This window comes from Urocampus carinirostris, chromosome 6 (assembly GCF_059441175.1).
Source record: "Urocampus carinirostris isolate Australia breed hairy pipefish chromosome 6, RoL_Ucar_1.0, whole genome shotgun sequence".
NCBI lineage: Eukaryota > Metazoa > Chordata > Actinopteri > Syngnathiformes > Syngnathidae > Urocampus > Urocampus carinirostris.
In genome coordinates, this window is record NC_142354.1 from 2,592,821 (window position 1) to 2,605,791 (window position 12,971).

At 41.3% G+C, this 12,971-nt stretch overlaps 1 protein-coding gene across 3 annotated transcripts in view; it reads right to left on the reverse strand.

The window, feature by feature from the left end:
- Positions 1-360: 360 nt before the first annotated feature.
- ripor3 (RIPOR family member 3) overlaps positions 361-12,971 on the reverse strand; it is a 75,633-nt gene continuing 63,022 nt past the window's right edge. For all 3 annotated transcript variants that reach the window (XM_088337469.1, XM_088337468.1, XM_088337470.1), the window contains exons 15-25: positions 10,449-10,539; positions 9,152-9,382; positions 8,217-8,326; positions 7,944-8,094; positions 7,749-7,878; positions 6,633-6,815; positions 3,358-3,525; positions 3,085-3,287; positions 2,135-2,218; positions 1,928-2,018; positions 361-1,856 (exon numbers count right to left, since the gene is read on the reverse strand). In XM_088337469.1, coding sequence (XP_088193595.1) covers positions 1,756-1,856; positions 1,928-2,018; positions 2,135-2,218; positions 3,085-3,287; positions 3,358-3,525; positions 6,633-6,815; positions 7,749-7,878; positions 7,944-8,094; positions 8,217-8,326; positions 9,152-9,382; positions 10,449-10,539 — 1,543 coding nt within the window. In that variant the 3' untranslated portion in view covers positions 361-1,755. The remainder of the gene's footprint in view (positions 1,857-1,927; positions 2,019-2,134; positions 2,219-3,084; positions 3,288-3,357; positions 3,526-6,632; positions 6,816-7,748; positions 7,879-7,943; positions 8,095-8,216; positions 8,327-9,151; positions 9,383-10,448; positions 10,540-12,971) is intronic.

Here is a 12,971-nt window from a genome sequence, read left to right on the forward strand (position 1 = left end):
TGGACTGAATAGGGTATCTGAAGTGTTCAGTCAACACAGACTTTGGAACCAGTCCCTTGAATCAAGTTAATTGGTAGGGCTCAGGCTGGGTCAGGTTTTAATACCTGCGTGCCTGGGTCGGGTCGGGCTGGTTTTTAGTCCTTTTTACCTCTGGTTAACACCCAATCCCAGCTAGTGTTTTTTAAGGTGATAATTCATGAAGATCAGGAGTCTCGCTGCCCAGGGCAAATTGCAGCCCACAGGAGCATCGTTAGGGGCCACCACCTCAATATGAAAATTAAAGGGACTGTGTGCTTTTTTTTTTTTTTACCTCTGTATGTTGCTGTATTCTGTCATCCAACCAAAAACGAGCGCTAAAAATCACGAGAGTTCAACTTTTATTTGTGTCAAATCATAGTGCAGGCGGGGCAGGACAAACACTCTAGTACGCCTTAGCACAGATTTCTTTTGACAAGAGATGCGTAGCATAAATACACACCAGGGTGTTTGCCATCATTTATATGAGAAATTTTAAAAGATACTTTAACTTTGCCTTTACTGTAGGTTATACCTATTAAAAATATATTTCTTAGGAATACAAGTTTATGAGACTATTGCAGGACGAATGAAACCTTGGCCAGACTCTTCCTATGTATGGGAAAGACTGACATCTTTCTTTAATTTTTTTTCCAGCCTTTTATAAGGTTTATCTCTTTCTACCCACTGAGACGTCCTAACCGTTCTCCAGTGCGATGTGCTTATTAGCGATTTTCTAAGAAATGTGCAAGTTTTCATCCTACCTATTATGCTTGCCTTTGAACGCTGTAATACATTAGGTATTGGTGGGGACTCAAGATTTTTGTTTATATTTAGTCTTATTTGACTTGCTTCCAAATACTGATTTGATATCATCTAGCTACCTTGATAGGGTGGGACATTTCACCAGGTTGCTGTCTGATCAACCTACGGTACGTCGTCTTATTTTGGTAGGAAGTTCTGGCCAAACAAGGCTCGTATACTGTAAAAAAAAATAAAAAATGTAGGAATGTAAATTCTTTAACCCAAAAGTATTTTTTTTAAAAGCGCATTCATGTACTTTTAATTATGTAAATCAATAGTTTTTTTTTTATTATTATTTTTTTACCATTTGGGTTGTTAAGTAATACACACAACCTCTAAATTGATTTTAATTTACTAATATAGGAGACAAAGTTCTAACTCAGATGTCAAACATGTGGCCTGCAGGCCAAATCAGGCACGCCAAGGGTTCTGGTCCGGCTCGCAAGACAATGGTGATAGAAGCGCAAGAAAAAAAAATGAGCTGCAGTTTTAAATATGCCCACATGATGTGGCTAAATGTAGGCACGACCCGGGCAAAATAACTCTAGCCACATTTCTCTCTGTGTATACTTTTTTCTATCCTTCCTCAGATATTTCCTTTTCTCTCCTTTTCTTTTTTCTTTCCTTATTCTTGTATTTGATCCCCCCTTTTCCCATTACTCTTTCACTTTATTATTATTTTTTTCTCTCACCGTTTCTTACTTTCTTGCTCGTTTTCAGTCTTTTTATCTCCTCTCTTTCTATTGTGCTTCATTTCTCTTTTTCTCAATCTTTCTCTCTGTCTAATCTGGCCCCCGTGGGATTTTTTTTCTAGCATGTGGCACCCAGCTAAAATGAGTTTGACATCCCTGTTCAAGGTGACCACATTGAGGGGATTTTGTTGTTTAGTTGTGTTTATAAATACGTATCAATTTGGCTATAAAACCTAAGTTGCCTTTATAGTAAAGTGATTTCAGTCTCTAAATTCTGAAAAAAATCCTCCTGCATCTCCAAGTCAAGTTGTTCCATCCTCTGGACCGCCTCGTTGCCTTTTTTACCTGACAAAATTGACATCAATCAATTAAAATATATTGCGGGTGAAATCCATAATTCAATCAGGCAGATCTACCAAAAGATAGGGCCGCTTCTTGGGCAGCTTTGCGAACTTCTTCATCCGGACATCTGCGAAGTTCCACCATGTATTCCACACTCTCCACGGCCTGGACCACAAGTGCACACAATCACGCAAATCAGTGTTGGAGCTTGAGAATTTAAATAAAATTAAAGTGCCGAGTGAAAGTGTTTGCAAGACTGTGTAAATAATGCTTTTGCTTACCGCCAAGAATTTGAGCGCCAAACAAGAATTTCTCTGAATAACACTGTCCGTGCTCCTCAAACTCTCCGTGTAGTAAACAAGGGCCTACACACACATCCGACAAATTTGATATGAAGCATATTTGAAATAAAGGATTTACAGTAAGTTAATACTGTAATAAGTACCTAACAAAAGTAGGCTGTGCAATATGATATATTTAACTGAAATTGCTGTTTAAAAAGAAAACAATTATAAGGGAAAATGATCAGTGGGTGCCAGGGCTGCACATTTAACCAAAATGTAATCGATATTGCTCAGTGACGTATTGCGATTCTGTTATCGCAAGACAGTTTTTTTCAAGGATTTATAGTTTCACGTTCAGGGTGGAAAGTTGACTGGGACATGTCATTTCATTATGCAATTAAATGTTAAGAACTTACTTGCCATTTTCTTCCAATCATACGTTAAGTGTAGTTGATCAAATTATTAAAGAAAAAAAGATTGGATACTTCTATGGCATACACCACTTGAAGTTGATTACATTGCTCTGAGCACAATTAAATTGAGCATGTGCGTTACTAAAAAGTTATCTAAATTACAAACGAATATTTGAAATGGATTTGATTTAGGGTTAAATGATTGCAAACACTAAAAGTGAATAATTAAAGTGCTTGTCTTAGATGTTTTTCAGATTTGAGAGAAGAATCAGGGTTAGAGAATGATGCAGACATGAACTGTTGCTCCAAACACATTCATTAAGTACTCACATTAAAAAAACGAGCACAGTAAATGCAGTTTTATTTTAAAATTGGAAATGGCATCGAAATTGCAATACTAGTCAGAGAAATTACTATTTTTGTTGTTGCTGAATCATGCAGCCACAAATGGTGCCCAATCGTTTTCATACTACTGTACATACCAACGCACATTAAAATGTAGCTTGCACACGTAACCACTGGAGTGTGTATTACCCTCGCTCGGAAGGCAGCACAGTTTGCAGTCCGTTTCAAGCAACGGGCAGCAGTCTGGCACACTTTGTTGTCGGCGTCTGTCAGTAGCATAGCCATCTTCCGAAGGGTGCAGCCTAGTGGGAGAAGTTGGGCAATTCTCCTTGACGTCATCCTAGTCAGCGCAACCTTGCACTTCTGACCCTTAATAGCTAAGAGGAAGTATTCTGGAAAATATCAGCACAAGAGCATTGTGAGTTACTTGTAAGGGGCGGCTGACGGCCCTGTTGGAGGCACCTTCTTTTGATAGGCGGCCAACGAGCTCGCCTGGTGAGGTCACATCACATCGTCTCAGGTAAGCAGATAACTGGAAGATGCTCACTCTATCGGCAGCGCAAGGAGGCTGAGGAGGCCACAGCGCTGCCCTGCAGGCCGCCTGCACTTGCTGCAAGAGCGTGCTGAAAACTAAACGCAAATCAGAAAAGCACCATTGCTTACATAAGCTAAGTGAAGTTAACTTCCTTTGCTTGATTTAAAAAAAAAAAACATTCACAAATCCTTAACTGCCTGGGTCATCAGGGCGACCACTGAGGATGCAACTTGACAGTTCTCACCACTACTGACGGTTCCTGACCTGAATTTGAATTGTGGTAAAGTCGGCAACTGTCCATTCTTTGATGTCCTCTCGTTCTGCCCCCTTCGGACTGCCCTGGAGAATAATCTTGGCCAGTCCAGTTGATCTTGAGACATGACTATCCAAATGCAGTTTTCATCTGCGCAGTTGACAACAGTTCTTCGTAGGGTAAAATGCGCATCCTGATGGTGTAGTGCACCGTTTTCTCTGTTACCATGGCTTTGTAGCTGTGGTCTAGGTATTTTTTGTAGCATCGCATCTCCATTGAATGGATTTTCCTTTAAGCTTTGCTATGAGAGTCTGTCTGGCAAGCGTAGAGGAAGATGCAAGTACCCAGCGCTAGCATAAGTCTGTTTTTCTTTAACTGCAATGTTCTTGTCTTTTTAGATGGGTTTAAGTCTCAAGTGTGGCTGTGGTTCTAGCTAACCTGGCTATGATATCTGGTTTAGATTCTTCTTCTGATACGACAGCTCCAAAAAGTTTAAGTTTGGAGACAGGTTTTACCTCTTGGTGTTGATGGTAATGTTTTTGGTGATACCTTGGGGGTTATTGGTCGTTTTTTTCTGTGCTGATTTTCATCCCATACTGGGTTGATGCTTTGTCTATGTGATTAGCCAAATATCCCTCCAGTCCTGCAGTATCAGCAAAAAATAGGTAAGTGACGTTATGTACCCTAATATTGACTTCCTTCAGGTTGGTCCAGGACTTCGGTCCTGATCATCTCCAGAAAGATTAAATAAAGTTGGAAAAAGAAGAACAGAGAATGCATTTCTACTCATACCAACTGCAGTTTTAAACCATGCTCCATTGGTGCCATTGATAAGTACCACACTGTTGGCATTGGCCTACAGCTGTCCAATGGTCTGAACTAGTTTCTGGCCCATGTTGTACTTCCGCATGATTGCCCACGAGGCGGTTAGCAATATTCTGTCAAATGTCTTATTGAATTTCTCTGGTGATGTTAAAACTTCTCGCATTGGATTCGCGTGAATTGTAGCTAGCATGTCTGCCTCACAGTTCACAGGTTCTGGGTCCAATTCCAGCCTCCCTGTTTTATCCCCATGCCTGAATGGATTTTCACATGGCACTCTAGCTTCTTCGCACGTGACTAAACACATGAATGGCTGAATGATTGGCAGGTCCAAATTTTCCTTTCTTTTGAGTGTGTGGATAATATGTAGGTGGTTGCTTGTCTCTGTCTGCCTTATGATTGCCTGGCAACCAATGTTCCCTCTAAGCTGCGCGCATGCGCAATTGCGCACTGCTCGCACATTCTCAGCGCACAAGAAAATCTAGCCAGCGCACAAGGGTCCTAAACAGCTCTTCAGGTTGTTTTTGCTTCTTTAATCCCATCATGACCAAATATTATATAAAATTATGCACAAAATGACAAAGAGGGGAATAGAACAAAAAAAAAAATACCAAAATTAAAAAGTAGTGAAAAGCTGGGAAAAGGGAAGAGGAAAAAAAGAAGGAAAAAATTAGAAAAAAAAAACAAAACAAAAAAAGAAATGTAGGAAAAAAGTAAATAGAGAAAAAAAAGAAAAGTAACAGCTCGGAAAAAACAATGAGATTTTTTAAAAGGAATTAAAAAAAAAAAGTAGAAAAACACGGAAAAAAGAAAAAGTTTGTGTTGCATTCAAATAATTTCCAATTATATTAAGTGAATCTTGTTTACTTCCACTAAAAAATGTGATTAAGTACAGTTCTGTATCTTACAACCGACTAAATAAGCCCCCAAAAATGTTAATATGCGACAAAATATATCAGGAAATATAAAAAAATGGATATCTTGAAAGAATTGTAAGAACAAACGACGTTTGTAGGCCGTACAACCTTTGCAATAGTACATGAGTCATTTCATTCAAAAGAGAAAAATCATTTTGCATTGCCGGAAACTCAGCAAAATGTAACTTGATGTCAAGTTTTGGACATGTTTGATAATTAATTATCTTGCCACAATTGAGATTATGGTTGCTCACTGTTTCAAGCGTAACTCACCGACTTTGTGTGAACGCTCAGACCCGTGGAAAATTAGAGGGAACATTGCTGGCAACCAGTCTAAGCACCCTTGTGCGAGGAAAAGCGAACGGAAAATGAATGAATGAATTGTAAATATATAAAGGCAGCACGGCGGCGCAGTGGTTAGCGCGTGTGCGGCACAGTTCTGAGGTCATGAAATCGAACCTCCTGTGTGGAGTTTGCATGTTCTCCCCATGCTTGCGTGGGTTTCCTCCGGGTACTTCAGTTCCCTCCCACATTCTAAAAACATGCATGTCAGGTTAATTGGCTGGTCCGAATTGTCCCTAGGTGTAAATGAGCGAGCGAATTGTCTGTCCCAGTGTGCCCTGCGACCAGTTCAGGGTATCCCCTGCCTACTGCCCGAAGATAGCTGGGATGGGCTCCAGCACCCCCGCGACCCTACTAAGGATAAGCGGTGCAGATAATGGATGGATATATATATATATATATATATACACATACATACATAAACACACACACACACACAAAGGGGCGGCTGAGTGGTTAGCGCCTCCGCGGCACAGTTCTGAGGTCACACGATAAAATCCAGCTCCAAGCCTTCCTGTGCAGAGCTTGCATTTTCTCCTCGTGCTTGCTTGGGTTTCCTCACACATTCCAAAAACATGCATGCCAGGTTAATTGTCTGGTACAAATTGTCCCTTGGTGTGAATGAGTAAGTGGTTGTATGTTTTTGTGTGCCCTGCGACTGGGTGGCAACCAGTTCAGTGTGTCTCACACCCACTGCCCAAAGATAGCTGGGATGGGCTCAAACACCCCCGCGACCCTACTGAGGAAAAAGTGGTGCAGATAATGGATGGATGGATATTTATAAAAGGGGAAAGTCTCAAAAGGTATTGTCACAGTTGTACACATGTTTACATAAAGTCAAACAACACACATAGTTCTTCGTTGTTACCTCTTTCTGGAAGGTCCAGCTGTTTGGCCTTGGCTTTGGATTTAATTTTGTGTGAATATTGCCTCCTTAAGGCTTTGACAAAAGTGTCTGAGTGGCAGCAGAATGGAGAATAAGGAGCGTCGTCACGAAGGCACTCAGCCCAGAACGGCAAAACGTCTGTGTTTCTCTGATCCTCAGGAAGCACTGGACACAGCACCATGGGACAATTTGTCAGCTCATTTGTTAAACTGATTTGATTTACATACACAAAAATGTACTTTCCAAAGTGCTTTACAATAGTTTACATTCACCCATTCACACTTTAATGCATACACCAGCAGTTGACTTCTGCTATGATACACGCTGTTGTTTCACTGGGGTAAGGCATCTTGCAGACTTGGACATGGCTGTCAGAAATGGGGATAAATCCCACCTGTGGTGGTTTAAGATTGGTCGGTTGGTTGGTTCAACCGACCAACCAACAAACAAACACGAAAAATACCAGACAGGAATCTGGTAACCAACCTGTAGGCAACAAACCACCCATCAAGCCAACCAACCAACTAGTAAACCAACAAACTCACTATAAAGCAACCAAGGTATTAATTTACGTGCGTCCATCCTGCCCCACCCGCCTAGCCTAGCAACCACCAAAAAAAATTGATCACCCAGTAAACCGACGAAACATGCAAGGGGCCCACAACGTAATGTATTTGGTAGCCGCATTACACTAACCAGCGAATTACCAACACAGCAACTCACCCCCAAAAAATAACCAACAAACAATCCTCCCAATCAAGCAACAGGTAGCCTCGTAATCACTTACTAAAATGATGAACCAAACATCGGAATAAAACCAGAATATGAACAATCCGTTAAGTGGGATAGGCCGTCGAAACAGCCAACTAATCAACAAAGCTAAAGAAGTAGCCTCCTCAAAAAAAAAATAATAAAATCTGGTTAGTCCGTCGGTCGGTTGCTCAGTCGGTTAACAACCAGTAATCATGGAATAAACCATCCCTCAAGCAAATTGAAGAAATCACTCCACTCTCAATGCAGTTAAAAAGTAAGCAGACACACGTTAGTAGTAAGTTTGTTATTTAGTAGTTTAGTTAGCTAGTTGTTTGTTGTACTGACGGTCTTCAGTGCTGATGTTGTCCTTGCAATTCAGCAGTAAACATCCAATTCTACCGAGGATGTCAGCTTGTTGAGAAACGTCCTTAAGGACTTCCACGCGAGCCAAACTAAAGTTGATTCTTTGGAGCATCTAAGAAGGACCATGAGAACGTCACAGGAACATTTTCAAAACATCTAAAGACAAATTGTTGGTACCTCCAAAAGGATGCAGCATGTGTCCATGTGTGTTTCCAGAGCTTGGTCCAGACCCCAATGACCACAAGTCAGAGGAGCTACCGGTGGCTTGTCCTCACAAGCCCATTGATTGTCCAGCGTGAGAGGGGCCGCAGTTTTCAGGCAAGGTGCCCTATTGGGGATGTTTGCCAGCATAAAAAATCGATCAGTACTGACAAACAATACAACATAAAATGACACAAGCTAACACAACACCAAATACTGCTGAATAGTTTGTAATTTAACAAGAGTCACCCATTCTGTAAGGAAGTATCGTCATGTGATAAAAAGTCAAAGCTGCATAGAACCTCCTCCACAGCCAAGCTGTCATCTGATAATGATGGCCTCATGACGGACAGGTCGTTCTGAGGGAGTTCAAAAAAGTCATTCACATTCAAAATTATGCATTGGGGGGTTATATTAATATAATTGTCGATAAGGTCGATGAAAAGCTTCAGCTTCAGGCAAAAATATACTGGTCCGCAATAGACGTGATAAAACACATTTTGTTGCCATCACCATTTAAACAAAAAGATAAAGGATCAGCATTGTTTATTCACTGCAGGGTCAGAAATGTGATTTAGTTTCAACTAATTAACCTAATTTGACGTGACTTGTAAGAGCTAGTGTCACCCTAACGTTGGAGATGTTATTGTTAAATAACTTGATATTTCTCTCTAGTAAAGTGACAATATGTTGTCTCAAATACTATGTTGACCAACCCTTAGAATAGATTTAGACATCCTTTAGCCATGTTGAGCTGGTGCTGTGAACAACCACAGAGCTTTATTCAGAGCAGACACTTGTCTCCATTTAAATGTGGCTTTAAAAAATACATGACATTGCCCAGCTTCTCGGGATATTTTGTATCAGATTTGCATGTACCCCATACACATTGTTTGAACATTTAAACGTTTTAAATGTAAGAAAAAACATACACACACACAAAAAAGGAAATAAATCCTGACAAACTGCAATGCATTTCTATGGACGAGGGAACCCAGAATGTCCGATTGTATAAGGGTTTGGTACGTGTGTTGTTATAGGCTCGTATAAGCTTCTGGAGACAAAGGAACAAAACAAATAGGAGCTGGATAAAAGCTAGACATCGAGTATTTTGCCATTATTTTCTGCTATCTACGGGTGCTGGAAATTTCATTTATTTGTGCTCCTGTACACATACGCCTCACCCTCAAGATAGTGTTGAGGTGTTCCAATTGCTGCTTCAGGACCCTCAACGGTGTCTCACAGTTTTTTTGTGTGCGCAAGTTTCTCTCCAGCTCTGACATGAGCACCCCCAATCGCAGAGCCTGAGCTCGCCGCTCTCTGCTGTCGGGCACTGCCTTCCCAGATCCAGACCATCCCACCTGAGGACTTGCCAAGGGGGATGAGGATGTGTGGCTGACAGTGTCCTGCATGGCCTGTCGTTGAGGAAGTGTCAAAGTCAAAAGTCATATCTATGTCCTGAAGACCACTTGCAGTTATGGACAAAATGCAAACTACCGTATTTTCACGACCACAAGATTTACATAAGTTTCAGATTTTCTTCATTGTGCAGAGCACCCTATCATGTGGTGGATGTTGACCAGGTTGGTGTCATTTTTCCACCTGGACCAGGACTAGGGTGGCACAGAAACTTCAAGAGGATTATGATGAGAAGAATACATTGTTGAATTTTGGTCTATGTGGCCAAGTGTCTGCAGGGTAAAAAATTTAATGAAGATTTAGTGAAGCTATTCTGGTCAGAAACGGGATGAGGATTTTGACGGTATTGTTTGATACATATTACTGGTTAAAAAAAAAAAAAAAAAAAAAAAGCGATCACCAAACTCGGTTTTGCACTAGCTTTTTTATTTTTAATTTGTGTTATCAGAGTGTTTACTTTGCAATCAACACTTAAATAAACCACAACGAAACTTTTTATTTTGTTTTGCTTCTGTTGTATTTTCATTTACAAACACTTGTGTGCTTGTCCGTTATTGTAACGTGGCTGCAGCAGGGGGCACCAGCACCCTGTCGTGAAGTGCACCCTATGTTCATGTTGAATACAGAAGTAGAACCAGCTTCGGAGACTGCGTCTTTTTTAACACGGTGCGCCCTATGGTCATGAAAATACGGTAGGTTCGTTTCGAGCTGTTTTGGGAGTAACGCGTTACAAAACAATGTATCTCTGTAACAAGTCCTGTATCGTGTTAAATATAATTTCAGAACGCAGCCGTTGTCACAACATATTGTGATTTGATACGTTTTAAAACCAGTTCATGATTTGCTATGTTTTCTGTTCTTTAATGGTTTACAAAGGGACATTTTACGTTAATTTGTAACTAGATGGTTACTTTCAAAGTAGCGTGCTACTATTGGGTGTCAGTAATGTGGGGCGTAACGTAGTTACTTTTCAAATGAAATAACTGAAACTAATCACTTTTTTATTCAGTAACGCGCCCAACACTGGTGTTGAGATAATGAAAAAAAAGGAAGAGCTCAAACTTTGTGCTCCTGGCTGATGCAGCAGGCTGGATCATCCTCTGCCTCCACACAGCCTGCAGAGTTTTCTTTTAGGATGTCGGGAGTGCTGGACCTAAAATAAACAAATATTTCTTCTGATTATCGTTACTTGGTAGTTGAAACCTCAATAGGACAAACATTTAGCACCATCTAATGTTAAACTAAGACATTCTGTAATACCTTTATACAAGCACCTCTAAACACAAGAATTTCACCACAGGAGCCTCTCTCAAGGGTCTGCATGTGATGATTTTTTAACCATTCAGGAATAAAGTGCAATTGCATCTCCACTGCGATAGGGGGTCTAATATTCTCAGTAGCACAGTGTTTTGTTTACATTTAGCCTCTACATATTGCATTAATTGCATTGTATAAGCATTAGGTATGAAGGGTGGATACTAAGTGTAGCGGGCCTTTAATGTCCCCATGAACAAAATATTTAACACTGATGTTGTTGTTGAGTCACTCAAGGCGCCTAAGGATAATCCTCAGTAGCGCTAGACTCGCTTGTGGGAGGATCCTTAGTTCTCCGAAGGAGAATCCCAGCTGGTGGTAGTATCGGGCAGACTGGAGTGCAGGGCACCGCAGCCAGAGATGCTCAGCCGATTCTTCGTCCTCACCGCAGAGACGGCACCAATCGTCTTCGCATTTCCCCGTCAAATGTTGCCATCTTCGGAGGGAGGGGTCCAGCTGCAGGATTCCGCGGTGAGCGGATCCGCGATTGTTAAGTCTGGTGCGCTTAGATTACTTATTTCCAAGTGATGGGAGTAGCGTGTTGGGGGGTCATCATTCAGGAGATACTGATCTTTGTCTTCCAGCCAGTCGTAGATGGCTTGCCCTCTGGTATCGGCTTGTACAAGGTCTTCCCAGGAAAGATGGTGGGCGTTGAAGTCTCCGCATATTAGGCCTCGGACCTTTGAGGCAGTTGGAGCAAGTCCAGTGCGGAGATTTGTTGTACCGGCTGACCTTAGTGCAGGATCTGTGCGCCCAGTTATCACAGGAGTCGCACTGAAGGGGGGCGTTGTTACGCTGTATGACTCGAAGACATAAGAAGCATTTGGTCCCTTCAGGCGGAGCGGTTGGGGTAGATGAAGCAGGAAGCGATAATAAAGGAGGATGTGATGATGGTGCAGATGGAAGTGATGATGAAGGAGGGATGATAGATTCGGTAGAAATTGATGCAGAGAGGGGGCTGCGACTGTCCTGTGCCGCCAGGCCTGGCGGGGTGTGACCCAAACAAACTAAGCATACGAAGCCTCTGAAGTCCTTAGTTCGTTCGGAAAGGCCGGTGCATGATTTATGGAAGCCCCGTGGGCAGGCACTACAGGTGATTGGGGTGTGGTCGCAGCGAATGGTTCGAAAGCACCACTGGCATTTGACTTTGGACTGGGGGCCAGGGTTGCTCTCGATGTCGCCCGCCCTAAGAATAACACTGATGTAGCGGCAAAGAGAGACGGGGGAAAGAGGCAAACAAGAGAGGATGCCAAAATAAATGAAATACACTGCGCCATACACAGAAAAATCTAGGTTGTGAGCATTCCCAGAGGCTACCACTAGAGACTACTTGTGACCGCTCACCACTTGCGACCCCAAACTGCCAGCATGAGCACGCAAACTACTACAGGCAAAAAAATTGTGCTGGAAATTGTACATTTATTTAAAGCTAAAGTGTGTTTAATTTTAAGTGGACAGTAAGTGCTTAACTGTCGATATACCTATCAACCTCTGCCAATTGCTTCCTGTATTAATGGTTGAAATTCCACTTGTTGAGTGATAATAAACCTTACAAACACAACGCGGCAACTATTTACTCACAGCAAGACAGACTGTCTAAAATACAGCAACAAAATTAGTTGTTGTCTGTTTAGGAACTGAGACGACCCGGGTGAGAGCTGAAAGAGGCAAGACGAGATGTATTTTTTTTAACCATATAAATTGATATACAAAGTACCCAATTTGAAAGGATCAAAAAATGTATATAATTCAGGTTAAAACGTATAAGTTGACAGGTATGCAATCTCTGTCACTCCTTGCAAAGCTCTCCCCAGCTCCCTCTCAACCCCTTCCTCAGCACCACACATAAGCCTTCGTTAGGCCGTCTTCCGCCTTGGTAAGTGCTCATAGTAAACTCACATTTTATTTTCTTAATATGATTCTATTCATTTTAGTATTGTATTTTCTTATGATTAATTTTTATAAAAAACGTGTTTCTAGTGATCAGGAATATGTGTTTTATAGCTATGTAGGGTTTACTTGGATGCTTTTGGGAGGAATAATTAGTTTTAAAATATTTTATATCAAGAACATTCGCTTGTTACTTGGGCAATTCGAGTTATGAGCACAATCCTGGAATGATTTAAGCTTGTATGAAGCAGTACCATGTATTTAAGAAAAAACTATAAAGAGGAGTCTCCATAACTATTAACTTTGGGATGGTTGTAAGATAAAAGTGGTGCCATTTTTAAGCTTCAGTAAGGCTTTTATTATTAGTCTTTGTTTTCAGAC